Source organism: Cavia porcellus, unplaced genomic scaffold, assembly GCF_034190915.1.
Source record: "Cavia porcellus strain 051 isolate PalLab524CR breed Dunkin Hartley unplaced genomic scaffold, mCavPor4.1 scaffold_2, whole genome shotgun sequence".
Taxonomy (NCBI): Eukaryota; Metazoa; Chordata; class Mammalia; order Rodentia; family Caviidae; genus Cavia; species Cavia porcellus.
This window is the reverse complement of record NW_026947485.1, coordinates 1,895,617-1,923,098: the sequence shown is the minus strand read 5'-3', so window position 1 is coordinate 1,923,098 and position 27,482 is coordinate 1,895,617. Positions and strand designations below refer to the sequence as shown.

Here is a 27,482-nt window from a genome sequence, read left to right as displayed (position 1 = left end):
ATTTGTTCTTAACAGCTGGTAGAAAAATCCCGGACCAGGCATTCTGCTTCCCTTTAAAAGACAATCTTGAATGTGCAGAGTGGGTTTGTAATCTTAGTGGAGAACACTAGGTGTGGGATTCTTCTTGTTTCCTTTGAAAATAACAACTTGATTTTGTGGAGTTGTAGCTTACACAGACTAAAGATATCACCCGGCTTTTCCTCGTTTTGGTTTGTCATTACTTTAAATTAAATGAAACATATGCAAAGTAAGATTTACCAGTGAATTTCCAGAACATTGTGTCATGCAGAATAAATGCCGTTCTCCTCGATTCTTGAACAGTATTTTTGCAAAGGGCAGCTTCACGGCACTGGACAGAACACATATTCGTGAACTGACAACTGGTTTCCTCCTTGGCTGGTTTTATTTGATTTCTAGTCTAGGTTTATATTTCTTTGGGTCCTTTCAGTCTGTCAGATTCTGATCTTCCAACTTTTGATAATCAGCTATAATATTGTACCATATTTTAGGAATACATTTAGGGCAAATATTTATGGTTTTACTCAGAGTTGCATTTTTTACTGGTGTTGGTCCTGTAGCAAAAGTCAGAGGAAAGCATTGAACTGTCTCCTGTTAAGTAGATGGGCACGGAGGTGTGGAGAGCCCATCATGGGATCCCAGAGTGTGCTCCACGCCAGTGTTCTGGGTGACTGAGTTACGAATCAGGTGACATCCCCAACTCTGGTTTCCCTAATATTCTTGGTGCGTCTGAACTGAAGGCACTGCTTACGGATGATGATTTGTGAAAGCCTTGGTGCCCACTGTGAACACCTAAGTGAGGCTTTCTAAGCCGCATGGAGTGGTGAGAGCTGAGGCTGGGCCCCAGGTGCTGGGTTCCAAGCCGGGGGGCCGTGGCCACTGTGTCACCCAGGAACACAGCAGATGGGAGCCCCAGCCAGCACCTCCTACCGTTCCTGGTTGACAGGAGAGCTTAGTTCCATTCATAGTTTCAAATCTAAGTTTTGTTATGGACTTGACACTAAAATACTAATTGCGCATTTTCCTCTGTCTTCGCAAAGGAATAAAGTTCTAAAAGATGTTTTGATTTTTTATTGCACATTTTTAGTTATTAACTTCAAGTCACATGATTACACACAGGTTTGTATTATCCTACCGAGTAAAACAATAAACTATTGACGGGAGAGAACTGCCTTTTTTTGAGACAGGGTCTCACTGCGTAGTTCAGGCTGACCTTGAGCTCATTATGTAGCCCAGGATGGCCACGAACATGTGGTGACCCTTCTGCCTCAGCTCCCCAATGCTGGAAGTACAGATGTTCACCACAGCACCCGGCTTGCAAATTAACTTTTTGATTAGCAGGTAAATGTTGTACAGATACAAAAGTACGGCTAATTTGTTGGACTCCAGAACGCACTTTTAAATAGATCCTCTAATCTGTTTATGAAACAGATTTTTTTCTGGAATGTTCTCTTTCATCATTCATCTTTAACTGCATAATGTCTAGAGGTTGATAAAACCAGAAACTGAGAGCACTGTATCGTGGCACAGGGATTCTCACAGAAGATCACAAGGCATCTTTCGTAAGAACTATGGAAGACTTCAAAGTAAAGATCCATCGAGATTATAGATTGGCTTCTTTTAAAACAACACTGTCAAGAACTTAAGAATTACGAACAGAACCATGTTCAGTCACAAGAGCCTACAAAACATTTGATTGTCTTCCAGACTCCAAACTCTTACTTAGAAGGGGAAATAATACCATTGTACTTATGCCAATATTTAACATGTAATTTCAATTGTGACTTATGGTGGAATTTCTTTTATTTGCTGCCTAGTCATTAGGATTAAGGGTTTATTTTTTTTTAAAACAATATTGTTTGACTCTTAATTAGTAAAACTTTTACTTGATTCACTATAAATATGAAACAAAGTAAGATAAAAAGTGCTGACAGACACTGAGGGTGCTCACGTGTTGCTTACAGAGGAGCAGAAATGTGTGCAAGCAGCAGCTCTGTGTTAAAGTCTTTGACATGACACATATGACACACTCTCTGCACACCCAGCACCCTGCACCGCAGGACCTGCATGGCTAACCGCAGATGAAAGGATCTGAAAGGGTCCCGCTGCGGAGAAGAGTGCTATCCAGGCACCAGAAGCGCACAGCTGCGCCACATGTGAGACCATGGGGGACCCAGGCCGTCAGGCTGTGCAGGAAGCGGGCACAGAAAGTGCCTGAGAGCACGGGGTCTCTCACAGGGGAACCCCAAATCTAAGTAGATTAAAGCCTTCAAAGAGCAGAGATGGTAAGAAACAGAGCTGGTTTTCTCAGACAGGGAAGGGAAAAGAAGGCAGGGAGAGAAACTGGGGAGGGAGTATCAAAATTATCAAAATGCAGTAAGTACAGATACACCTATCTGCAGATATACAGATATACCGCTATGTATACCGATGTATATATATGTATATATACACACACACATGTCTGTCTATATATCAAGTTCCCCAAACTTACAACTACAAAATGCCCTTTAGAATTACTTTTCTTACTTTATATAAGCGTGATTCTTACTTTATATAAAGCCTCATGCATTCCATTCACAATCTATACAATTCTCTAACATTTATCTATCCTTCAGTGAAGTGAAAATGGCACACAATTTGTTTCAATTATTCAGTGCCAGGCCAGTTTCAGAAACTCTGGTGCAAGGATAAGCCGAACCACTGTCCCCTTCCTCCTGGAGAAGGGTTAATGCCTGGGGCTTATCCAGCAGGAGGTCAGCCACGCCCTGGGGGCCTCCATCCGGGCCAGAGATGACCTCTGCTGTGTGAGACAGGAGGGAGTTGCAGCTGGTTCATAAAAGCTAATTAAAGAGGAAGAGCTCCAGGGACGGCCACCCCTCTGTCCAGGGCAGGATGCCAGTGCAGGAGGCTGCAAAGAAGTGGACAGCATAGCTGTACACCGCTGGGCACCAGGACGCCAGGCTCCTGAAGAAGAGGACAGGAGCAGAGCAGCTCCCAGGCTGACGCTGGGGACCCTGGAGGAAAGCAGGGACCCCGCAGGAGCTGTGCGAGTGGAACACATTGCTTCCTCAGAGTTTCAGTCCTCAGCACTTGCCATCCTGTCTGAGATTTCCATGCAGTATTAGTGTCCTTCAGCCATGTGGTGTGCCCTGGGAAGTCGCGGGTGAGCCTGCTTCTCCTGGCCGCTCCCTAGGTGCGGGCTGGCTGCCTCTGCCATTGTCCACGTCCACCGCTGCCTCTGCACTCTTCCTGCCCAACTGTCTTTTCCTTTTTGGTGAGAGACTCAGTTTGGGCCCTTGTTCCAGGTGTGGCTGGACAAGAAAGTATGAGACACTTAGACACTGGGGTCCAGGTCCCCACGGATTAATCCATGACTGGCTACCCAGACAGCCTGGAGAGGGGGAGCGTGGACCTCAATCCCAGGTGGCAGCTCTGCCCTGTCAACTCCCGCCAGAGTCACAGCCAGGCACACTGGGCCTGGGGTGGCCGCCCGGACTGCTCCATGACCACCACACTGCAGAGGAGTTTCTTCTGTCTGCGGGACACCTCTCTTCACCCCGATGATTCCTTGTACATGGTGTCACCTCCCGCAGGGCTTCTCTGGTGACCCACATGACAAGTGTCCCAGGGACACCCCTGCTGAGCAGGACTTGGCGCACTGACCTTTCCTTGATTGTCCATGGATCCTCTTCCTCCCACATTGGAGCCAACCACAGAATGGCGGCCCGGCCTCCTTCTTCTCCATGCATCCCTGGGCCCCAGAAGGAGGCCAGGACGGCAGAGCAACCTCAGTGAGCCTGTGCAGTGCCCATGATGTGCACATGGCAACCAAGTCTAGGGAATCCCCAGCGGGGCAGCCAGGGTGAACTTTGGTCCTCGCCCGCTTACAGACAGACTGTGAACACTTCTAAGGCATACGCTCACTGCTGGCATTGGACTCCAGGAGCAGCAGAAGGCAGTGACCCTAACATCCAGGGGCAAGGCCATGGCTCTTCCTGTCCTTTAGCCATAGGACCACTCTTATTGAAAAGCGACCTGCAGCATCTCCCCGAGAAGCCGCTCTCCAGGCTCCCCTAGTCAGGGAGGAGTTCAGGTCAGGGTGCAGGGGTAAGCCCAGCGTGCAGAGGGTCGCTACGGTGACCACAGGGGACCCACAGGTCGGCCAGCCCATCACGGACAGCTGCTCTGTGTCTTCTCTGGGGCCGGGAGTAGATGTGCTGTGCTGGATTCGTCACCGTGACAACAAGCGGGGTGCCCTGCACCAGCTTTTGAGCGTTCATGTTTCCTTACTAAGTACTGACACAGAAGTCAGCAGTTTTATGTGATGAGTAACTGGATTTTAAGTGAGTTATCCACCGTCATTCTTTCCTCCCTGAATAACAGGATCACAGGGTACAGCCTTAGAGAAAAGGGGGGACTGAACAGTGCGAGCAGAAGGCATTCTGACTTAGAATGTCAGCTTCATCTCAGAGAACAAGCAAGCACAGAATCCGCAGGTGTGAAACCCCTTGTTTTAGATGTCCTTAAGGAAGGGGAGGCGAGCCTTTCCTATGTTAGAGAGGGCAGCTTAATCTAGTAAATGTGATGGCGTTGGAAGTTACAACCTCACAACATTTTTATGATATGAGTACTCAGAAACAAGGGAATGGCTTGATAAATTTCAAGTAATCTGAGTAATTGAATAATTGTATAATCCACTTTCAGATTTAAAAATGACTATAATAATGGAAAACTTACATTATCATTGCCATGTGGCAGCCAAAAAGAGCAACTTGATGAGTCTGGGAATTATTTTACATCCTAATGTTTAAAAACCAATTTTTCAGGGTACCCAAGTTCAGCCTAAGTTTTTTATCTTTAAAATAATTCTGATTATTTTTTGAGTTAGTTACTAAAAGAGCAGAATTCTCAAATAACAACAGGAGCCTGTGTTTACTTTGGCAACATGAAATGAAATTCAGATGAGCCTGTAAAGACGGAGCTCTCTTTGAAAGGCTGGTACATTTCTATATGCTTAGACACAGTACTTTCTTGATTGGTTTGCAGGGCTGGTGATCCAGCACATTCTGGGAAACTGCTCTACCCACAGCTACAGCCACTGACCTTGTTTGTTTTTTTTTAAATCCACAGGAAAATTTCTTGTTTATCCAAAGCATATTTGGTACATTTTACATTAAACAGATTTTAAGGGCAAAAGCATTTTTGCATCAAAAACAATGCAATGCAAAAGAAATGCAAATTCCTTTGAACAGGCATTGAACTGATTTTGCCTTCATTGTTGTATGTGAAGTTGGTTAGCATTTTGTAGGGGCCAGGTAAAGTCTTTGCTTTTGATTCTTAACACAGCAATTCTTTCAACAATTAACATACAACATCTAATCATCATATATATCAGTTCCAAGAGGCAGGACCTGTCATTCGTTGAATAGAAATAAAGATGATTATGTATTATTGTAAAGGTAGGCCAGCTATTTGAAAAACAATGTTGAGGTATGTTTGAAAATACCATGATATAATTCCTTTTCAACAAGATTCTCAGTTACAGTTTAGCTATGCTGGGATTCATCAGAAATATTGAGAATCAAGAGAAGTGAGACATAATACAGATCAGATTTTGACTGATGCTATCCAAATCGAAACAGTAAATAATATGAATAAGAATATTAGCATTTGCAGACCCCATGATCCTAGTATAACTCCTTTAGGGATGTGGTATTGGGAACTAAGGCAATGTCTTTTACAGATCTAATGGGATGGATGAAATTCAAAGTGAGGTATTGTTACAGGCAGCTGAGTTAGATAGAAATATTAGAGGCAATGAGACAGGGCTGGGTCCTAGAAGAAGCCGGTGCAGAAGCCCAGATATCTTGCAACTTTGGGGGAGACAGACTCCTCCTGCTGTGGGCCAGGCCTCAAGACAAAAGATCCAATAAATGCACCCATATGCTTAGGACTGGCACTCTAAATAGTTTGTTATCACCGTGAGGAAGCCAGAAATCACCATCCCAACCCCCCAGGGAAGAGTCACTGCTCTCTAAGAATGCCCACTTTCTAGTGACTCCCTTCCCCATTTGCTTCCAATTTAATCAATTTTACCTGAACTATTAATCTTCCCGGTTAATCATAGTTCTGTCCCACCTTTTGCCCAAACTGCTTTGCGAGTTTCCGGTTTTTTCCACCTTGATTTTATTCTATAAAAGTCCCTGGAAAAGACAGAGTATTGTGCAACCCACTTGGGCAAACCACTGTCTCTCAGACAGAAGCTTTCCTTTCTCTCTATAAATACATTTTGCTCTTAGTCTCCATTGTTCCTAAAATTCTTCAGTTTTAGAGAACACCACCTCATATTGGACATGTAGCAGGATGGGAGTTTCATTCCCCTGTGTCACTGTGAGCTCATGACACAAACCTTTTCACAGTAGACAGCCAACAGTCACTGAGATGATGCCCCTGTGTCTGAATGATAAAGTATTTGGGAATTGGAGATTGCAAAGTTCTTCACTCCTCCTCCGGAGCTATTTTTCTGAGATACTTGTGCCACCTGAAGCCTCCAAGAGTGAAGACCACGACCCAGGAAATGCAAAAACATCACCTGCTGCAGAGAAGCTTTTGGGGGGCTTGGGGTCCGACACTAAACCTGACACACAGCAGCAGGAAGAGAACAGGCCTGATGGCTGGACTGGTCTCCACTGTCCTGTCCAGAGCCTCTCCAGTAAGAAGCAGAATACAGGTAGGCCCTGTGGTCTAAAAGGAGATGTTGCCACCAGATCATGGTAAATCCTGCCTTAGGGTTGAGCGACAAGAGGTAGATGCTAACCGCTGGTGGCCCTGCCACCTGTCCCGGGATGAAGACCCAGAGCACCTCAGAGAAGGAATGCAGCCTCCCAGATCCAGAGGGCTGTGAGGGAAAGAGGTGTAACAGCAGGAAAGTGCCTGCTGAGCAGCCTGGCTTGACAGGTGAGGTGCCCAGGACAATACCAACGAAGAAGACTGTCCCCTGCTTGTCCTCCAGATTTGATCCGGTCAGGGAGGAGGAGATCTCATGGGAACCGATGCCCCGTCCCCGGGGCACGACAGAGGGAACAAGGCACAAATGGATGTGGTCCATTTCCAGGTGATACTCCTCCACTGTGCCTGAGGGTGACCATGGGACAGGGACCCTCCAGAGCCACCCACAACCCTGGGGTGAAAGAGGCTGGAGGACATGAAGCCTTCTGGTGACACAGGAGGAGCTGGGGGGTCAGTTACTGTTGGATTCACAGATTTAGGAATAGCAGTGGTCTCAGGGTAAGTTTATTTCTTATTAGTCTACTTGGCTGCCCCAATACCCATTAAAAAAAAAAAAAAAAAAAAAAAAAACAGAACAAGAAAGAAAGAAAAAGAAATTGAGACACAATTGATGGATAACCTGAATTTAGGCAGTAATGTTCAGCCTAATAAATATTCCTTTTGTGACTGTGGCTTGCGTCCTGGTTTACAGGCTTTTCCATCCAGGCGGATCTGAACTGCTTCCAAAGTAAGTAACATGTCAGATGGAAAGATCCCAACAATTCATTAGCGCTGAGGTCCAACCAAGAAACATACGCAAACGGAGAGCTCGGATTATACATTTCTTTACTATCAGCTATGAGTTCATTTTAAAAAGCCAAAGGAGAGACTTTGCGCTAGCAGTGACCATGTTTATATGGGGAGGCTCCGAGTTCCAGGTGCCAGGACTGCACAGGCTGGCGGAGGCAGAGCACGTTCCCGTGTGGTAAAACTGACGGGGGCCCTGCAGTTTAACATCACAGGGCTGCGAACTGTGTTGCACGGACGCCAAGGCTTCCAGGGCTCTGGTGTCTCTGCCGAGCAGGCTTCAGTGATAACAGAATGATTACGGGATGCTGATGGCATCTGCAGAGGAGCCCTGTCCCCAGGGACTATGACATGTGTCACTTTCCTCTGCTGACTCAAGACGCCCTGTGGAAAGCCAGCATCTGGGGCAGGAAGACTGGGCTCCTGCAATCCAAACCATGAGAAAGCGCCACGCAGAGACAAGACTCTGGGTCTCACTTCCCAAACAGGTTTCTCCCTAACCAACAAGAAAAACAAGAAACAACAAATGAAATTCCAGTTTCCAATGTAAACACTGTTGCGAATGCCAGTTAACATGAATCTGAATGTCACAGATCCACATTAGTTTAGTTCAAATCCAGGCACGTGCAAATTTCCCCTCCCAGGTTCCTGTGACATGGGAGCTGTTTGGCGATTTTGGACTTCACCGTTGTGTGACTGTCCCGGAACCGCGCTGTGTCTAAGGGGTGAGCCATGCTGAGACTGTATCTCATATGCTACCACCGCATCTTAATGCCACCAGCGGACACTGGGAGATTCTTGATTAAAGAAAGAAAGAACAGACTCAAAAGGACAGAATAGAAAATTAGTCATGGCTTAGCATTTATAAACTATCCCCAGTTTTACTGCGTCCTGTGCTAAAGTGACAGAAATTAGTCCCCTCAGCAAAGCTGCTAAGGAGGGCTGTTTTCTGTCCTAAGCCGGAAGCGTCTAACTGATAAGGGTAGTACCAATCCCTCACACTCCAGGGAAGAATAACAGATCCCCAGTTCAGAAGCTTCAAAGAGAGGTGAAGCATCAAAGACAGGCGACTTGCCAGGGTCCCCCTGTGGGCGCTGTGTCCCCTGGGTGGAGGGCCCCTCCCTGCTGGGGCAGGGGGTGGGGGAGGGCACACAGGGGCTGCTGTCACCTGGAACACACCCCCGCGTGTGATGCACACAGTCATCAACCCAGAGCCTGGGAACAAAGGCAAAGGAAGAGTCACATCCGATAACAGCCTTGGAGAACAGGGAGTAGAGCATAAGGTGAACCCCAGGAGGAAGCTCTGAGAAGCCACCACGCTGGTGACACAAGGATTTGCTTGGGAAAGTTGACAGTGAAGTTAGAGAAAGGGGAGATGGGGACAGGTGACAGGGAGAGAGCCAGGCCAGTACACAGGGGGCAGCTGTGAAGGACCTTTGGGTAAACCTCACAGCAGGCCAGCCTGGAAATGAGGGCTGGGCCAGCCCTAGAACTAGAGGCTAAGAAGCTAGGTTTATTGGAGTCCCTAGGAGAAACGGTGAGAGGCACAGAAGCAGTGGAGGGTAGGAGCAGTCTCTCCTAAAGAGATATCCCACGGCCTCCGTGAATGCATGAGACAGAATAAAGGGTGCACTGAGCCACTTGCAGGACTGGTGCTCACACTGGAGGAGTGGTGAAATGCCTGCCCCTCGGCAGCCGGGCTGTCCCCGAGGGGACTGTAGTCCACTCTGGACCTCTTCCCCAGCTTCCCTCTCACCTTCCGTGTGGACCCCACAGCTCTCTTATGAGCAGTGTTCACCCTGGAGCTGCCTTCCAGGGCAACAGAACCACACAGTGCCTGGAAACATGAGCACAGAAAACCTGTTCCACCTCCTGCCCCGATGCTCGTTCTGCTGGTGCACAGACGAAGACACTGAACATGCAGGCTCTGGCCAAGCCTGTGCCCATGGGCGTCCTCATGGCATTTCCACTGTTACAGAGCAAGCTCGGGGAAGCCCGAATGGGCCGCAAGCACCTGCCCCGCGGCACCATGCGATCCACTCATGCACACTCCGAGGCTGCGAAGTCCTAGGAGAAACAACCATTCCCCTAACAAGCAGCCTCTCTCACTTGGTCTCTAGATCCCTAAGGGCTGAGAAGCCCACGGAAGCTTTGATTCCTAGATGCTGGAGGTCTCCTTTTCCTTTGCTTCCCAGACTCAAAGATTTATCAGACATTTATGAGGTAATCCCTGCAACGTTCCCTAGCCTCAGGTTCAAGTCCAGGCTCAACGGAGTAAAGGCAAGGAGCAGGCATCATTACATGCTTTCAATGCCGGTTACAGACTGGTCCACGTGCTCCCAGAGTCTGCTGATCTTCCGCTGATATCCACTTCAGTCCCACTGCAGATGTAAGTGGTGGTGACACTGCTTCGGGACGGGATGGGCTGGGGTGGAGACCCAGGCCAGGGCCAAGGCCTGCTGCTTTGCGTCCATGCTGTCTAAGCCTGCCTCTTTCCTTCCTGTTTTCTTTTTTTTTTTTTTTTTTTTTTTTTTTTGTGGTACCGGGGATTGAACTCACGACCTCGTGCTTGCCAGGCAGCGCTTATGCCACTGAGCTAAATCCCGGCCCTCCTTCCTGTGTTTTTTCCTTCTGTTTTTCACAGTGGGGCATCTCCAGTCTGTCACTCTACCAGATCCCATGTCACGGACAGGTTAACTCCGCAGAGCACACGGGGCCCTGAGTGGCTCCTCCAGGAGCCCCAGGCCCTGCTGCCGCCCCCAGATCCCAGGTGGCTGAGCAGGCTCAGTACTGGAAGAGGCCGCAACTGCACACCCTCTTGTCACCCAGGGGCGCCTCTTAGCTCCGGGATGATTTCAGTACACTGGAAAGGCGGAAGCCTGCATTAACACACATTGCTACCACTGCATGTGTAAGTCCCTATGAGTTATATCACATATACATGCCATAGGTACATATATATATATATATATATATTTATATATTCAGTTACATAGAAAGTCTCTAACTGGAAACATATTGAAAAAATCGTTTATTTCAATAACATCCTATAACAAGTTCATATTGCATAAACATTTACTTTTTTAATATTAGCACATTTGAAGCATGGAACACAGCCAAAGAGAGAGTTGCTTAAAACAGTCACAGACAGGAAGTTATGCTGTGAGAATTTATTTTAAGCAATGATCTAATGCATTCAGTTCAGATAAATGGACTTTTCTTCCAGTCCACTGCCCAAAGGCAAGGAGGGCAAGAATAAATTCCCTTATAAGTATGACTCACTTTTTGCTATTATATTGAGACAGACATATTTGAAAGACTACATTTTAAGACACTTTGTATCTCAAAGCAAAATTGTGAAGTAACTCTGAATTTTCCTTTTTTTAAATAAAATACTGCCATTGTCTAACAATGTTTTCCTCCTTCTTTAATAAAGCAAGTGCCATTCTCTGCTGACAACTGGGATACTCATGGACACATCAGCTGGCTCTCTGAGGAGTGTGCACACTTTTCAGAGAAATTCCTACTGAAAAACACAGCCTTACACACAGATAGAATGGGACCACACTCTGAGAACAGAAGGCAACGTTTCAGATTCTAGTATACATCTGACTATTTATTTTACCTTACTCTACAAAATACCCAGACTAGAGTATAACTGGAATATTTTTAAAAGCCAAAACCTCCAAATTTTTAAGTGTTTGGATTAATAAAAGTTGAACAAAACTATCGGCAGTACGTTAGTCTTTTTTCAGAACTACATTATGTGCACGGTAGGCTTATACATTTACTTTAGAGTTTATTTTTAAATAAGAAGTATCTTTTTCCCTTAGTGGACCTCAAACATACATGGAAGAACTGGAAAGTTACAGGACTGAAAAGCAGTCATTGTTCCGTAGGAGGTTAAGCAAGCACTTATAACACCCATGAAAACCCTGCAAAAATATGGAGCCCAAGTAGCTGGGCACCTGCCAGGCAGCTGTGACAGGTGTGTGGCAAGCCAGGGTGATGTGCTCAGGCTCGCTGCAGATGGATGTGGGTGCTGGAGGAAGGGGCCAGTGACCTGCAAACCACTCTTGAGAACAAAAGAAGGACTCTGCCGTGGGAAAGCTGGCCCCAGCTCCTGGGCTGTCTTTGGTGATACTCCTAAAAAGGAAGGAATACGGGCCATAGCAGACGCTTTCCCAGTGAGACACAGGCCACACTTTCTGCTGTCCCCCTCTGTCCTCCGGGCCCTGACAGGCTGGAGTCCTTATCAGCTTGCACAGATCTTGACATTTGCTGAAGCACTGGTTTGTGATTGTTGATAGAGCTTGAAAAGGTAGTCTCTAGGAGGGGTTGTTTGGGGGGCTTGAATGACTTAGTGGTGTCTTTGTTTTTCGTAATTTTTAAATTTTACATTAAATTTGCTCTTAACCGACACGTCTGCTGGTGCACTACAACTGCACGCATGAATAGAGCAGCCTGTGATCTTTCGCACTTCAGTTTTGTGTCGGGTAGAACGTAACGGTCTCGGCTTCCGTGCATGTTGTTGCACACCCAGGTTTGACTCCCTTTTGTAGTTGGATCGAACATCCTTGTCTACATTTTCTTCATCTGCTTGTCCGTTAGCAGATGGGCAGCTCAAGTCCACTGCAGGCTGCGCTGGTGTGCTGCGGTGACCCAGGTGTGCAGACACCGCCTCAGTGTGTGGTCTCCTTCCTCTAGACACACACACAGCAGTGAGCCACATGGCAGCTCTGTTTCTATGTATTTGTTTCTTGAGGACGCTCAGTGCTTTTTTCCCACAGTGGCCGGGCTGTTCTACATTCCCACCAACAGCGTGCGAGGTCACCCTTCCCCGCACCTATGCCTATGCTCTTGTGTTTCTGAGAGTCACCACCTTACTGAAGGGACGTGATGCCCGATATGGTTCTCACCTGCCTTTCCCCAGTGGTTAGTAATATTTGGCATTTTTCAGACAACAACTGGTTGTTAGACATCTTGTTTTAAGAAATGTCTATTAAGGTTTATTTAATTGGGTTACTTTTCCCTGCTGAGTTTTTTTTTTTTTTTTTTTTTTTTTTTTTTTGTCTTTTTCCTTTTTATCAGTACTGGGGATAGAACTCACGACTGCCTGCTTTCAAGGCAGGCGCTTATGCCGCTGAGCTAAATCCCCAGCCACCCCTGTTGAGTTTTTCAATATTTTAATTTTTTGGTTGGTTGTATAATCTGAATATTAGCCCTCCTCAGCTGCACAGCTGGCCAGCGTTTCCTCTCCTTTTGCAGTGGTTTCTTTGCTCTGATGATTGCTCTGTGCGCTGTGTAGAAACATGCGCCTTCTCATCTATATATGTTTGCTTCTGTTTCCCATGTGTTTTGGAGTCTTGTAAAAAACAATCTTTGCTCCAGTGAGCTGAAGCTTTTCCTCTGGGTTTCTTCTATTGATGGCACCCCAGCAGATCTGAAACTTAAGCTGCTCACCCATGCACAGTGTGTGGCTGTGACTGGTGTGACTCCAGGGTCTGGTTTCATTCTTCTGCACCCGTGCTCCCAGCTCTCCGGGCCCCACTGATGGAGAAGTCCATCCTGTCCCTGCTGCACAATCCTTGCACCTGTATCTCACCAGTCTGTGTGCCTGTTTTTATTTTACTATCAAATTTTGATGACTGTACCTTTGTAATATAGTCTTATATCAGAGACTGTCATGTTTCCAGAGTTGCACTTTTGTGTCTAGAAAAGACACATGATATAATTTCAGCTTCTTAAAGTTCATTCAGAATTGCATGGTGACACATTCTAAAGCTGTATCCTGTAGAATTTTCCGTGTTCTGAGGAGAGGAACGTATATCCTCCAGCTGTTGGGTGGGATGCTGTGTACACATCTGTTAGCTATTTAGTCTAAGGTGTGATGTAACTGTGGTGTTTCCTGGTTGATTTTCTGTATGAATAATCTGTCTGTTACTGATGTTATTAAAATTCCCAACTATGACAGCATTATGGGATACCTCTCCTTTGGCCCTATTAATATTTATTTTATATATTTTGTTGTTCCAATACTGTGTATCGATATATATAGAATTTTATTTACTTTTGCCAAATTTACCTCTTTATTATTATGTCTTACTCTACCGTTTTTCATTTAGAGTTGATTTTACCTGGAATTATGGTGTTTCCTCTGCCCTCTTCGGGATTCCACTTGCATGGACGTTCTGATTCCATCCTACACTTTGGGGCTACACATGCCTTACAGGTGAATTTAGTTTCTTGTAAGCCACACACAGGTGGGTCTTGTGTTTCATTTTTTGTTTGCTCATTTGTAGTCTATGCAATCATTTAAATGTTTTAATTGGAGAATTCAGCCCATTTACATTAAGGTAATTCCTTTTATTCTGTAGCTTTTCTAGTTTTATAGGATTCTCTTTTTCCCTCTCTCCTTAACCGTGTCCCACATGACTTATTCTATTAGTATATTTCTATTTCTTGCTTATTATTTTTTGGTCTGAATGTTACAGTTTTGACTTTGCAATTTCCAAGGGAATTAAAAAGTCATATTGTAGTTGTAACAAGATATTTTGAAATCATGCAATTTAAGAAGATTGTAAAGATGAGAACAAAAGAGAATCAAAACATACATAAAACACATTGTGCTCCATTGCTTTCCAGAATTTCAACTTTTCATGTCCAACCATCTGGTTTCTGCACTGCCTCTGTTTACTATCTTGCTGCAGTTTTTACTTTTGTGTGGCTTCACATCATGCTGGTGATATGCATGTCCTGTTCATTATATTTGCGTTAGAGTGTTCTCGGTTTGTCTGCACAGTTACTCTCGCCAGTGAGTTTACAACTTCTCATAATTGCTCCTTATTCTTGAATTTGTTTTAATGTAAGTTCCTCTTTGAGTTTGTAGAAAACCTGACAAACTTTGGATCAAAAACATTCCCCTCAATGCACGCGTGTTTAGACGTTGGTTCTGAAGGCTGACAGGGTCTTGAAGCTATCAAGAGTCACTGAATTCGTGGCTAGGTGGGCCCACTCAGTTGAAGGAAGGGGTTGTTCAGGGGAAGCCTTTGAAGGGGGAATCTCCTCTGGGCTTCTCTCTCTCTCTCTCTCTCTCTCTCTCTCTCTCTCTCTGTCTCTGTCTCTGTCTCTATCTCTATCTACCTCTATCTCTATCTCTCTCTGTGTCTCCTGGCTGCCAACATACACTAAAACTTATGAAACGAAGAGCCAAATAATACTTCCCTCTTTTAAGTCCTCTATGTCAGGTATTTAGTTCCAGCAATAAATAGGCCCTGGTTTCTTGTGAAACAGGTCTGGTGGAGATATTTTATTTATTTTCTCAGCTTTCATTTGGGAATGTCTTTATCTCTTTTCATTTCTAAAGGACAGATTTGTTGAGTCCAGCAATCTTGGTGAGAAGTTGTCCTCTTCTCTATTCCTGCAGTGCTGTGAAAATCTCCCGTCGCTCTCCCACAGCCTGTGAGGTTCTGCTGAGAAGCTGGTTGCCATGGGAATTAAGGCTCTGTTACGTGTTTTGGCTTCTGTTCAATCTTTAAGAAACTTTTTCTTTTACTTTTGAGAACCTGATTAGAATGTATCTTGGAGTAGACTTAGCTGAGCCAAATTAGAATAGGGACAATTAAGCTCTATACCTGATATCTATATCTTTCTCTAGGCTTAGCAGTTATTATCATTATCTTTTTTAAAAAGGTCTCAACACACTTGCTGCTTTAAAATTTCCCTTGAACACAAATAACAAACCTGGATGTTTGTTCTCCATGAAGTTCTGAAATTCAAACAAACTTTCATCCATAATTTTTTCTCCTTTATGTATTTTCAACTATGCTATCCTCACCTACATTCATTTTTGTGTATGTGTGATTGATTTTATATTGATGCTTTCTAACATTCTTTTAATTTCACTTAGTGTGTTTCTCCTCAAAGATTTGTTTTGTAAATGTATTTCCTTCTATCTGCTACATTTCTCTGTCCCAGTATTGAGCCCTTTGTTGGAGTTTTCTTCTTGGAGGCCTTTGCACTGCCTTAACATATCTGTTTTAAATTCTCCACCTGAGAATTCTACTCTTCTGTTAATGTCTGGTGCCTTATTTTGAATGTTATATTGAATGTGTGACATTGTCTGGATATTGAAAAGATATATATTCATTCCAATGTTAATTGTATCTGTTTTTCCAGAAATTCTAAGCAGATGTTTTGCCTCACCCAAACCTGTAATAACTTTTGCTATTTCAGCAGGAGATGGTGCTCTAAGTCAGCTTGCGCTAACTCTGCTGTTAAAAAGTGCCGCTCTGTTTTCAGCACTAGAGGGCCATCTAAGCCCAAACTTGTACCAACTCTGCACCTAGTGTGCAGTGTAGCAAGACCAAGTGGATGGGGGTGTGGAAGGTGGTGGAAAAGAGTAGTCCAGCCACCCCATGCTTGTCTCTAAATTCCATGTCAGCCCAGACTTCTCTGCCACAGTCACCAGCCTGTAGCTAAACACTGGGAATCTGCCTGACTTTGGGCAGAATCACCATCGAGTAACCAGCGCTAGATTCTCATGCTGTTCACACGGCCACCACAAAGCTTTGTTACATTCTGAGCCCACTGCCTGCAGGACCAACACAGCACAGTCATGGGGTGCTCACTGCTGATGTAAACTCAGTGACCAGCATCAACGGAGGTTCATAGGTCTCCTCAAGTTTCCTAGACTCTGTCCATGGGCACCATCTTTGGGTTCGTGACCTGTAGGATCTGCCCCGTGTTAAGTTTTCTCATCCCCACTTTGAGTCCTTCAGGCAAAAGCCCTAAGTGATTTAGCTCCTTCTGCACTCTATGAATAGAACTTTTCTCCCACATTGCTGCAGGGCCAGGGCGCTGTTGGTGAAGCCAGTCCCACCAAAGATATGTGACGCACCAGCATCCTGAGGCACACAGTTTCCAGGATCAGCACTGTCTCAGGGGTGTTCTCAGGCCCACAGTGCAGCTGGGGGTGGTGTGACTAGACCACAAGTCTCTCCCACTGGTGTGAAGGTCTTTGCATTCTACCAGACAGATCTGGAGTCCCCACCTTCTAACACCAGCCTGGAGATAGATGTGCTGCTCAAGGCTGTGGGTACCAAGGTAGAAACGGTTGCTTGACTATCATGGGTCCAGACAATATTGGTCCCCCGTGGATCACACGCCTTTAGGGTACATGGCAGGGGAAAGGGCAGCTCTCTCATACCTACTTCAAGGCTGGCACCAAAGCAAGCCAAACACTGAGCTTTCCCATTGGTCACTCCTACAGGTCTGAGGTCTAGAGCTTTGTTTCCAAGCTCTGGATCCACTCTGTGGCTATTGGACTCTGTCCCCAAGCCTCTTTATTTTGGGGCAGCTCTGAGCTTCAACACAAAATTCTGTGCCAGATTTTGTCCCTTGCCCCCATCTCTTTTGCCCAAGGCTGGGAAAAGCATCGTAGACCACTACACAGTCAATGCAGTCCAGCAAATGAAGCCTTGTTCAGTATTACTGGGGCTCTGCCTGACACCTGGGTACACTAACTCTAAGGCCACGAGTGTATCAACCAAAAATTAACTGAAAATTTATTCTATTATTGCAAATATATAAACCTTGATTCTTGATTTTTTGGGTTTTTGTTTGTTTGTTTTTGTATTTTGTTTGGTACTGGGGATCAAACTCATGACCTAGTACTTGCCAAGGAGGTGCTTGTGCCACTGAGCTAAATCCATGACCCTAAATCTTGATTCTTGATGGATAATTTACTTAGTATTTCTTCAATTCAAAACTTTGCACTTCAGACAACAAGGTCAGGGCCTGCAGAGGTCGCCCATGACCTTTCTTGCCCTGTGACCAGTGGCTTGAGACAGGGATGCAGATGTGCAGGATTTGAACAGCCATGGCACTCCTCCCACAAGATAGATGGCTGAAGGGAAACCAAGCAGCCTGAGGCCATCTCCAGGATGGTGGCAGCAGCAGTCAGTAAAGCTAGGGACAGTGTGGCAGCAGTAGTGGTTGTGGAGAAGACAGTGAATGAAACATCACAAACCCTCCCTCCCTGACAACAGCAACTTAGAGAAGGTAAGCAGCCTTGTGCCACAGCACAGTTCTGAGTGGGAGATCATCCACTCACACCCAAGGAGATGAAAGTGGGACCAGCCGACTCCACAGCGGAGGCAGGACCAGAGGATGGAGACAGGCTGGTAGGAGCAGAGCAGAGTGGGCGATGTGAGGACTGGAAGAAGCAGCTGCACAAGGGGCCAGGGGCTGCTGAGTCGCTGTGTCTGAGGGCACTGCAGCCCCTGGGGAGCAGCACAGGGACCGTCGGGGTTTGGTTTGGGTTTGGTCTTTACGTTTATCTTTGTTCTGCTCTATTCATCTTCTTTCTCTCTTTCATCAACTATTTCTCTTGATTTTATGATATTTTCGTATAAGTGAAATTGTCTCCAGTTGCTCTAGTCTGCTTCAATAAGCTTTTGATTTTTCCTTTTGCTTCTGTTCTCTTTTCCAAATTCACAAAGCTTCTGTGAGCACCCCTGTCCCCCAGCCTTGCTTCTATTACACTCTCTTCATTTACCTCTGTTTTATCCCCATCCCTCTTCAATTCCCCTCCTACACACACACACACACACACACACACACACACACACGGTAAAAACCACTCTACTAAGGGGAAATTCTGCATACAAATTCCTGAGTTATGATGGATTTTGTTACAGAAATGTAGACCTTGTCCCTATGGTTAAAGGTACAAAGTTAAGAGTTACCATAGTTGTCAGTTTTTAGGCTATAATTGATGCTATTGTTATTACTAAATGTACCACATTTCCAACTGTACCCGTTATGATTAGCTATTCTCCCTTCTGTTTTTCTGGGATCAAAACCATCAGCACAGTCCAGTACCAAATGACTGGGGGCTAAGCAAAATACACAGCAATGTCTAATCCTTAATAAATCAGAAAAGCAGGATCTTTGGATGGCCATGAAGACCAAGAACCACCTAATCTAGAAGACATTTCTGAGAAATAAACATTTCCTAATGAAGCTCAATATTAGTGATAAAGCTATCTACAAGAAATTCACAAGCATCAAAATAAAAACAAAATTATATAAAATAGTACAAAATGACACAATACAGAAGCAATAGAAAAATTGCAGACCTCCAGCCCGTCTAGGAGAAATTGGGGAAAATGAGATAGGAAATCAGATACCACCCACCCAAATTTCCTGGAATGATGCAGAAGTAAAACAAATAAACAAACAAACAAAAAAGATGTTTGAAGTTATAGAGGAAATTAGAGAAGAAATAACCTCAGGGAAAAAAGAAAACAACTATAATAAAGGGCTTGCTCAGTAAGTCTAAAGTAGACATAGATAAAAGAAAACTAGAGGAGCACAGGAACATGATAGAAACAATGAATGTTCATAGGGAAGAAAATGAATGTTCAATATGGGAAAGAAATGGAATCCATGAAACAGGGAAATTAAAAATTCCACTGGAAGCTTGTAAAACTGACCAATGAAAGCAAAGATAGAATATCAGATCTAGATCACAGTTAATGATTACAAAAATAAATATCTATTAAAAATAGCAATGGATCATGAAAAAGCAATCCAATAACTGCAAGATGATGCAAAAGAGGAAAATGTGAGGTTGATCAGAGTCGAGGAAATAGCCATACTCAGCACAAATGACATAAAAATCCTGTTCACAGAAGTAATGGCAGAAACTTACCACATAAGGAGGAAGAATTTGACATGCAGATAAGTAAAGCATTCAGAATTTCAAAATAGCCATGACGCAAAGAAATCTATTCCTAGGCATATAATAATAAAGATTTCAGAAACATCACAAGAACGGAATATTGTAAGCTGTTAGAGAAAAATAACAAATTATCATAAATGAATACCCATCAGAATCACAGTAAACTTTTCAACACAAACCCCTACATCAAGGGAAGCTTGGAATTAAGTATTTTAAGTCCTGAAAGAAAACAACTTTCAATCGAGATTGATGTACCATGAAAAACTATCTTTAAAAATTAATGGAAAAATAAGATACTTCCATGACAAGGAACAACTAAAGGAATTCATGACAACCAAGCCAGAACTACAAATCATTCTGAACGATATTCCAGAAAGAGATAAAGAAGATTACAATTTCAAGAATACCAATAGAAAAAAGCCATCAGGCAGGGCAAACAGTTAAACAGAGGGGAAAGACAGGAAACCAATAGCTGGCAAATCATTTGACAAGGGTAACCCAATATATATCAGTTATAATCATTAATGTAAATGGTCTCAATTCACCAATCAAAAGAAATAGTCTGGACGAATGGATTAAAAAATAAGATACAATAATATGCTGTATGCAAGACACACATTTAACTCAAAAAGAAGTTCTTAGACTGAAAGTCAAAACATGGGAAACAATACTCCATATGACAGTAACCCAGAAAAAAGCAAAACAGTGAACTTCAAGCCAATATTGATCAAAACAGATAAAAATTTCACTATATACTCGCTAAAGGAAAAATCCAAGAAGAAGAGTTTATAATTATAAATATATATGCATCAAGTAGAAATTCACACACCTATGTAAGACAAGTATTAATGGACATTAATAATCAAATAAGCACTAACACAATTGTTAGGGCATGAATACCTCATTGTCACAATTAGATAGGTCAATCAGATGTATAAAGAAATAAATATCACAGTTGAAACAAACTTATGAGTAAATGGATTTAGTAGATGTCTGAGAAGTGTTCCATTCCGTAATATCAGAGTACACACTCTCAGCTTTCACAAAACTGTCCACAAAATAGACCACATGTCAGGCCATAGCACAAGCTTAGAAAACTGCAAAAGAAATGAAATTTTCTCATGACTATTATCTGACCATAGTGCGGTGAAATTGGAAATCAATGGCAAAAGAAACCACAAAAATTCTATAAATATATGGAACCTAAATAACACTTTCCTGAATAACCATTGGGTCACAGATAAAATTAATGAAGAAATTAAACAGCATTGACAATTCAATGATTATGCGGATACAACATGTCACAACTTACAGGATACAATTAAAGCAGGGAAATTTATAGTGGTAATTCTCATACTGGAAAAATACAGTGAGCTTAGAGAAACAATGTTGAGTCTCAAACCTCTAGAAAAAGAAGCACAAGGCAAGTTCAAAGCTTGTATCAGAGAGGAAATTACAAAAATCGGAGCAGAAATTAATGCAGCTGAAACTAAGGAAACCACACAAAGAATCAATGAATCACACAGTTGGCTGTTTTGAAAGATTGAGCACCTTTACTTGAATAAGACGGAAACACAGAAGAAATGAACAACCTCTTATTTTCACATGAACTATCAAAGCTGAAGTTATAAAATTCTAAATAGCCTAGTATCAGTCAATGAGATTGAAAATGTAATTAAAATCTTACCAACAAAGAAAAGCCCAGGTCCCGATGGAGTCCCTGCTAATTTCTACAAGAAATTTAGAGAAGAATTAACGCCATTACTCCTCAAACTGGTTTTGTTGTTGTTGGTGGTGGGTTTTTTTGTTTGTTTGTTTTGTTTTGTTTTGATTTTTGGTACCAGGGATCAAACTCATGACCTCACACTTGCCAAACAGGCACTTGTGCCACTGAGCTAAATCCCCTCTCCTCAAACTCTTTAATGAAGTTGAAAGAGAAGCAATACTCCCAAAGTCATCTCTAAAAGCAAGTATTACCCTGATACCAAAACCAGAGAGGGACCCAACTAATAAAGAAAACCACAGGCCAATCTTCCTATGAACAAAGGTACAAAAATCCTCAAAATGTTATTAGCAAACAGAATGTAGCAAATCTTGAAAAGGATTATTCACTTTTACCAAGTAGAATTCATTCCAGGGATGCAGGGATGGTTCAACATACACAAATCACTAAGTGTAATATACCATATTAACAGAGCCAAAGACAAAAATCACACGATCATTCAATATATGCAGAAAAGGCATTTCACAAAGTCCAGCCCCCATTCATGATAAAATGTCTACAGAAATTTGGAATAGAAGGTTTTTATCTCAATCTGTCAGAAAGCCATTTATGACAATCCAGCAACCAACATGATATTAAATAATCAAAAATTAAAAGCTTTCACTCCAAAGTCAAAATCAAAACAAGGATATCCATTATTCAGTACAGCTCTGGAAACACCAAAGAAATTAGGCAAGATAAAGAAATAAAGGGAATAAAGATAGGAAAAAAGAATTTAAATTATCATTATTTCCAGATGGCTTGATACTCTACATAGAAGAACCCCAAAAACTCCATCAAAAGACTTCTAGATTTAGTAACCAAACTCGGTCACATAGTTGGATACAAGGTCAACACTCAAAAATCAATAGCATTCCTGTACACAAGTAACAAATTCACTGAGACAGAAATTAGGGAAACACCTTTAATAATACCATCAACCATTGAAATACTTGGGACAATCTAACAAAATAAGTAAAAGATCCTTACATTGAAAACTACAGGACTCTGAAAAAGGAGACCAAAGCGGGTATCAGAAAACGGAAAGAGATCCCTTGCTCTTGGATAGGAAGAATGAACAAAGTGAAAATGACCAGGTTCCCCAAACTGCTGTAAGGATTTAATGAAATCTCAATCAAACACCATTAGTATACTTCACAGAACTAGGGAAAACATTCATAAAATGCATTTGGAACCAGGAGCGACCCAGAATACCAAACACAATGCTAGGCAACAAAGGCAAGGCAGGAGGCATCACGATCCCTGACTTGAAATTATACTACAAAGCTATAGTGATAAAAATAAGCATAGTACTGGCACCAAAACAGACCTGAGGATCAAGGGAACAGATTAAAAGACACAAAAGTAACTACAAAGATACTCAGCCACCTTGTCTTTGACAAAGGAGACCAGCACATTTACATGAAGAAATACAGCCTCTCTACTAAGTGGTGCTGGGAATAAATAAATAAATGGTGCTGGAAAAGCTGGGTTCCACGTGCTGAAGACTAAAATAGCCCAGGTCTATCACCATGCAAAACCAAAATCAAAATGGATCAAAGATCTGAATATTAAAACAGAAATAGTAAATCTGCTGGAAGAGAAAATAGGTAGAGCTCTTGAGGACGTAGATGTAGGCAAATACTTCATGAACAAAACCTCAACTTCAGGGAAATACTACAAAGAATCAACAACTGGGATCTCATCTCACTAAAAAGCTTTTGAACATCAAAGGAAATAATCAACAGGGGAACCCACAGAGTGGGAAGAAACTTAGTCACTTTTCTCTCAGACAAAAGACTAATTCTAAATCTATAAAGACCTGAAAAATTCCTATCCATAAATGTAAAGTTCCAATCAAAAAGTGGACACGAGATGGATAAGCACCTCATACAAATGGAAAGCAAATAAAAGGAAAGATGTTCAGCATCACGGTCATTCATGAAGTGTACGTGAAAACATCACTGAGGTTCCATCTCACTCCGGAAAAAATGGCTGTCATCAAAAGTCAACCAGCCACAAATGCTGGCAGTGTTGTGGGGAAAAGGACCCCTTCTCCACTGTTGGCGGGAGTATAAACTGGTGCAACCACTGTGGAAATCAGTGTAGAGCTTCCTCAGAAAGCTAGAATTGGAGGCCCCATTTGGTCCAGCTAGTCACCTTCTCAGAAGAATTAAAAACATCATATTATAGTGATATATGCACACCCATGTTTAAAGCACCATGGTTTGTAATAACCAAATCTTGGAAACAACCCAAGCATCCATCAATCTTGATAAAAAAGATGTGGTTTACTTTTATACAATGGCATAAAAGTCATAAAGAAGGATAAACATGAGACCATACTCTTCAGTGGAATAAACCAGACACACATATGTAAACATTGTATTGCCCATCTGATGTGATAAACTGAAACAGTACATAAGAACCAAAATGTATAACAGTTATTATGAAATAGGAAGGAATTATTCAAAAGAAAAGGGGAACTTGGGAGGAGGGAAGAGGAAAAGAAAAACAATGAGAATAGAAGGATAAAATGAAATCACAGCTTTTTAAATAAGGAGGGAAAGGGAATGGGACAAAGGGGAATCAAGATCTCTCAGGTACAAATTCCCTACAATGAATGTGATCATTATGTATAGCTAAACTGTACTAAGAAGCTTAATTTTAAAAACTTTGCATATATGAACAAATACACTAGTTTTGGTGCCTTTCATTCACATTTTTAAAGGCTTTGGAATTTTATACATTCACTCTTAATAAACAATATGCATGTGTACTTATAGCCATAAAAACTCCAAGTGTACATCAGAAGCAAGGTTTTATTTTTAATATAGTGCCTTATTTTTCTGACAGGTAAGGACCTATTGCACTCACCAGTAACTCAGAGCTGGAAAAACAGAATGAAATTGACTGAATCCAACCAACTGTACAGAAATAGACTAACCTTCTTAACGCTCTTGTTGAGGTCGACCAGACTGAGCAGGAAGATGTGGTCTTTGACTCCCAGGAGCAGCCGGCCCCTCTCCTCATCCAGCAAAAGGGTCTGGAAATCCAGTCCTTCCGAGGAGCCCAGGAAGGGGGTGCAGCTGTTTGACAGCAGCAAGTCTGTGAAAAGTGAAGGGAGAAAAGGGGGAAACCTTAGTTGATAATGCTGGTCTCTGAGACAGAGGCAGAGAGTCCACTTTGTGAAGAGCCCTCCCCGTAGAGATATATCAATGATTGTAGTTTTCAACGTTTGTTCACTTAGAAACAAATGCAATGTATTATACCAGTATTGACACTTTAGAGTACATATTAATATTGATACAAAACATGTGAGTTCCAAAACAATGAAATAACAATATTTTATAATCTTTTATTTGTATTCTTAAATGATAATACAGAGCATCTATCTATAATATTTGACATGTGATGAAATTAACAAACACATATGAAGCAAGCATGAAGTAGTGTCTCAAACCTCATGCGACCTCTTCCATTTCTGCCTTGGAGAGCAGACCTTAATCTGGAGAGCTCCTGTGGCACTGGGCAGGGCAGAGGTTTCGTGCGGTCCTTGGCTGCACACGCTTGGTTGCAGTTCGGGAATCCATGTCGATAAATTAGTACCCTTCGCAGTGCACAGTTTATTCTCGGATTCAGTATTGATGCTGCTGTGCTGAATGGGGTGGATAAAAGGGTCACAACATCTATGAACCCCACAATATTATGGAGAGAAGTCTCACCGCCCCAACAGTCCTCCGAGCCCTGCCTGTTTCCTCCTCGCCAGCTCTCACTAGCAGCCACTAGTCTTTACAGGGTCTCCGCAGCTCACTCACGGGAATCACACCGTGTGCATCGATTCACTCTGTCATCTTTCACCCCCTTGTAAGTTTCCTCCCTGTCTGCACAGCTGTCCGGTCAGTGCTGGCCAGTAGTCCGCGGTCTGGACCTGCCGTGTGCTGTATGTATTCCTTCACCTGCTGAGGGGTGTCTTTGTTGCTTCCAGCTTTTAGCTGTGAAGAATAAAGGGGTTCCTAGACCTCTGTATGTGGGGTTTGCTGAGAGCATCAGCTTCTTTCTAAGCTAATCACCAAGAAGCATGATTTAGTGGATATGTTTAGTTTTAACAGCAGGCGTCCAAATGCCTTGCGAAGCATCTGCCCATTTCCCACACTCTGGCTCAGAATGCTGCTGCTTCTCTGCACATCCTTGTCAGAGTCGTCAGTGCTGTGGGTGATCCGGGTGCAGTGGGGCACGATTTGCATTTCCTACCTGACAGCAGGATGTGCCCTCTCTCCATGTCCTTGTTTGCCATCCTTGGTGAGGCGTCTATGGACGCGTTTGGCCTTTTGTGAGAAGTGTGTGATTTATTTCTTACTACTGAACATCAATAGACCTTGCTATCTTTTGAATCACAGTTCCTTATTAGATATGTACATTGAAATACTATTTTCCAGTCTATGGCTTGCTTTTCTCTCACTTTCATTTTTTATTGCATTTCCAGCGATGCTTGCTTTGAATAATTACAGTGCTGTTGTTTTAAATTTGCAGGAAGAAGTTATAAACGAAGAAGACTAATCCAAGCAAAGGATTCTGAAAGACATGACTTGACCTAGCAATAGGAAGAGAGTCTTAGAGCTGGAAGTGGTCACTAATATTTTTAAGGAGGAAAGAGGCAAAGCTCACAATTGATGGCCAGAAAGTGAAGTCTGACCCAGTGCTAGGAACAGAGAAGGGGTTGGCAGCCCGGGAGGAATTCCCAACACCTCGGGGACACAGGGAGTCCTGCACTGCTGAGGGCATGTGTGGCTTCACACAAGCCATCTGAGGAATCTCCTCTATGTGGGCTCCCAGCCAGCCTTCCCTGGGAAGTGGGCAGCACCCGCCTCTGGACCCTAAATGGCCTCCCGTTCCAGACACTTGGACCTCTGACCAGCCCAGCCTCAGTATCCTTAGGGTCCCTTTGGGCAGCGTGTTCCCCAGTGGCCACCGCCCAGGCTCTCACATGCCCACATTTGCTCTGAGGAATGCAGCCTTAGGAAACGAACAACCTCACTCCTGGGGACATGATACTGATGCATTCCCTTTACTGTAACCTGCTCATCTCCATGGTGACAGATGTTGGCGTCAGGGTGCTCACAGCCCTCCATGAAGGGTGGGCCAAGGCCGGGTTTAGCTCTGCAAAGAGCTCTCTGGGAGCCCGCCCTGTGTCCTTTAGCACAGTCACTGCCCACTCAGGGTGAAGGATAGCTTGACATGACCCAGGGTCTATGCTTCCTCTTCACCCGGAGAGGAAGGGAGAGGCTCTCACATTGAGGTCAACAAATCTAGGACCCAGCGGCACAGACTTCCTCTGACTCTGACTGCTGAATGACCGAGGTAGGAAATCCTGACAGCCTGCATTTACTGTCCCAAACCCCGAATCCTGGGGGCTTTCAGCTTCTCCCATAGAGTGGCACCTCCTGAGTCCTTTAAGAAGAGTGCTGAACTGGAAAAGAGGCGGGGGAGAGAGACAGAGAGAAAAGAAGGGGGGAGAGAGGAAAGGAAGGGGGAAGAGAGGAGGAGAGGGGAGGGGGGAGGAGGGACAGGGGAAATGGAAGAGGAAAAGAGAAAGAAAGAAAAGAAAAGAAAAGAAAAGAAAAGAAAAGAAAAGCAAGCAAGCAAGCAAACAGATTGTTAAAGGCAGAACTTTGTGAAGTAAAAAGAAAATCAGGTTTGGAGAAAGGTGCTTTGCAGTCCACTCCTAAGGAAGGTGCAGCATTCCTCAGCAGAGAAAGTTTCTGGTACAAAGCAGACCCCCTCAAGCCCAGTCCCCTTCTCGGGCCAGGGCAGGATTTGCCTGTGCAGAAATCTTGCCTGACGCAGTCTCCTGTCCTGAGGGAAGCAGCGTTTTTATCACTCAGGCTTCGGAGAGCCCCAACATAGTTGTCCTCCAAGTTCTCTGCAGAGCAGGAAAGCAGCTGCCCATGTCCCTGCACGGTTCCCAGCTGGTTTCATGGAGAATTAGCACCTAACCCTCCCGGAGAAAGCTCCTTTAAAACCCCTTCCCAGCGATCCCAGACCCTCTGGGCGCTCACACACTCCCAACAGGAGCTGGGCTTGCAGGTCTGGACCAGGCAGCAGCCTGTCCACAGCGAGGGTCCCACACCGCCTGGGTCCGCCCAGCCCTGGGGATGTGAATGTGTGCTCCTCCGCCAGCTGGTGGGCCCAGGGAGCACCTGGGTTTTCCTGAGACTCACCCTCAGGGAATTCACTCCTCTTACATTGGTTTCCCTGCTTTCCATCAGGTTTTCTGAGGCTTGAGAACATGTGAAATACAGGGTCACCAAGATCCACCTACACAAAAATGCTGCTCATGCTCCTTGTGTTTAGAACAGCAAGCTAGCTGCTATGGAG

At 43.9% G+C, this 27,482-nt stretch overlaps 1 protein-coding gene across 4 annotated transcripts in view; it reads right to left on the bottom strand.

Annotated features, from left to right (window-relative positions):
* Sema3d (semaphorin 3D) overlaps nucleotides 1-27,482 on the bottom strand; it is a 161,851-nt gene that overhangs the window by 70,570 nt on the left and 63,799 nt on the right. For all 4 annotated transcript variants that reach the window (XM_063237392.1, XM_063237403.1, XM_063237411.1 and 1 more), the window contains exon 4: nucleotides 24,052-24,212. In XM_063237392.1, coding sequence (XP_063093462.1) covers nucleotides 24,052-24,212 — 161 coding nt within the window. The remainder of the gene's footprint in view (nucleotides 1-24,051; nucleotides 24,213-27,482) is intronic.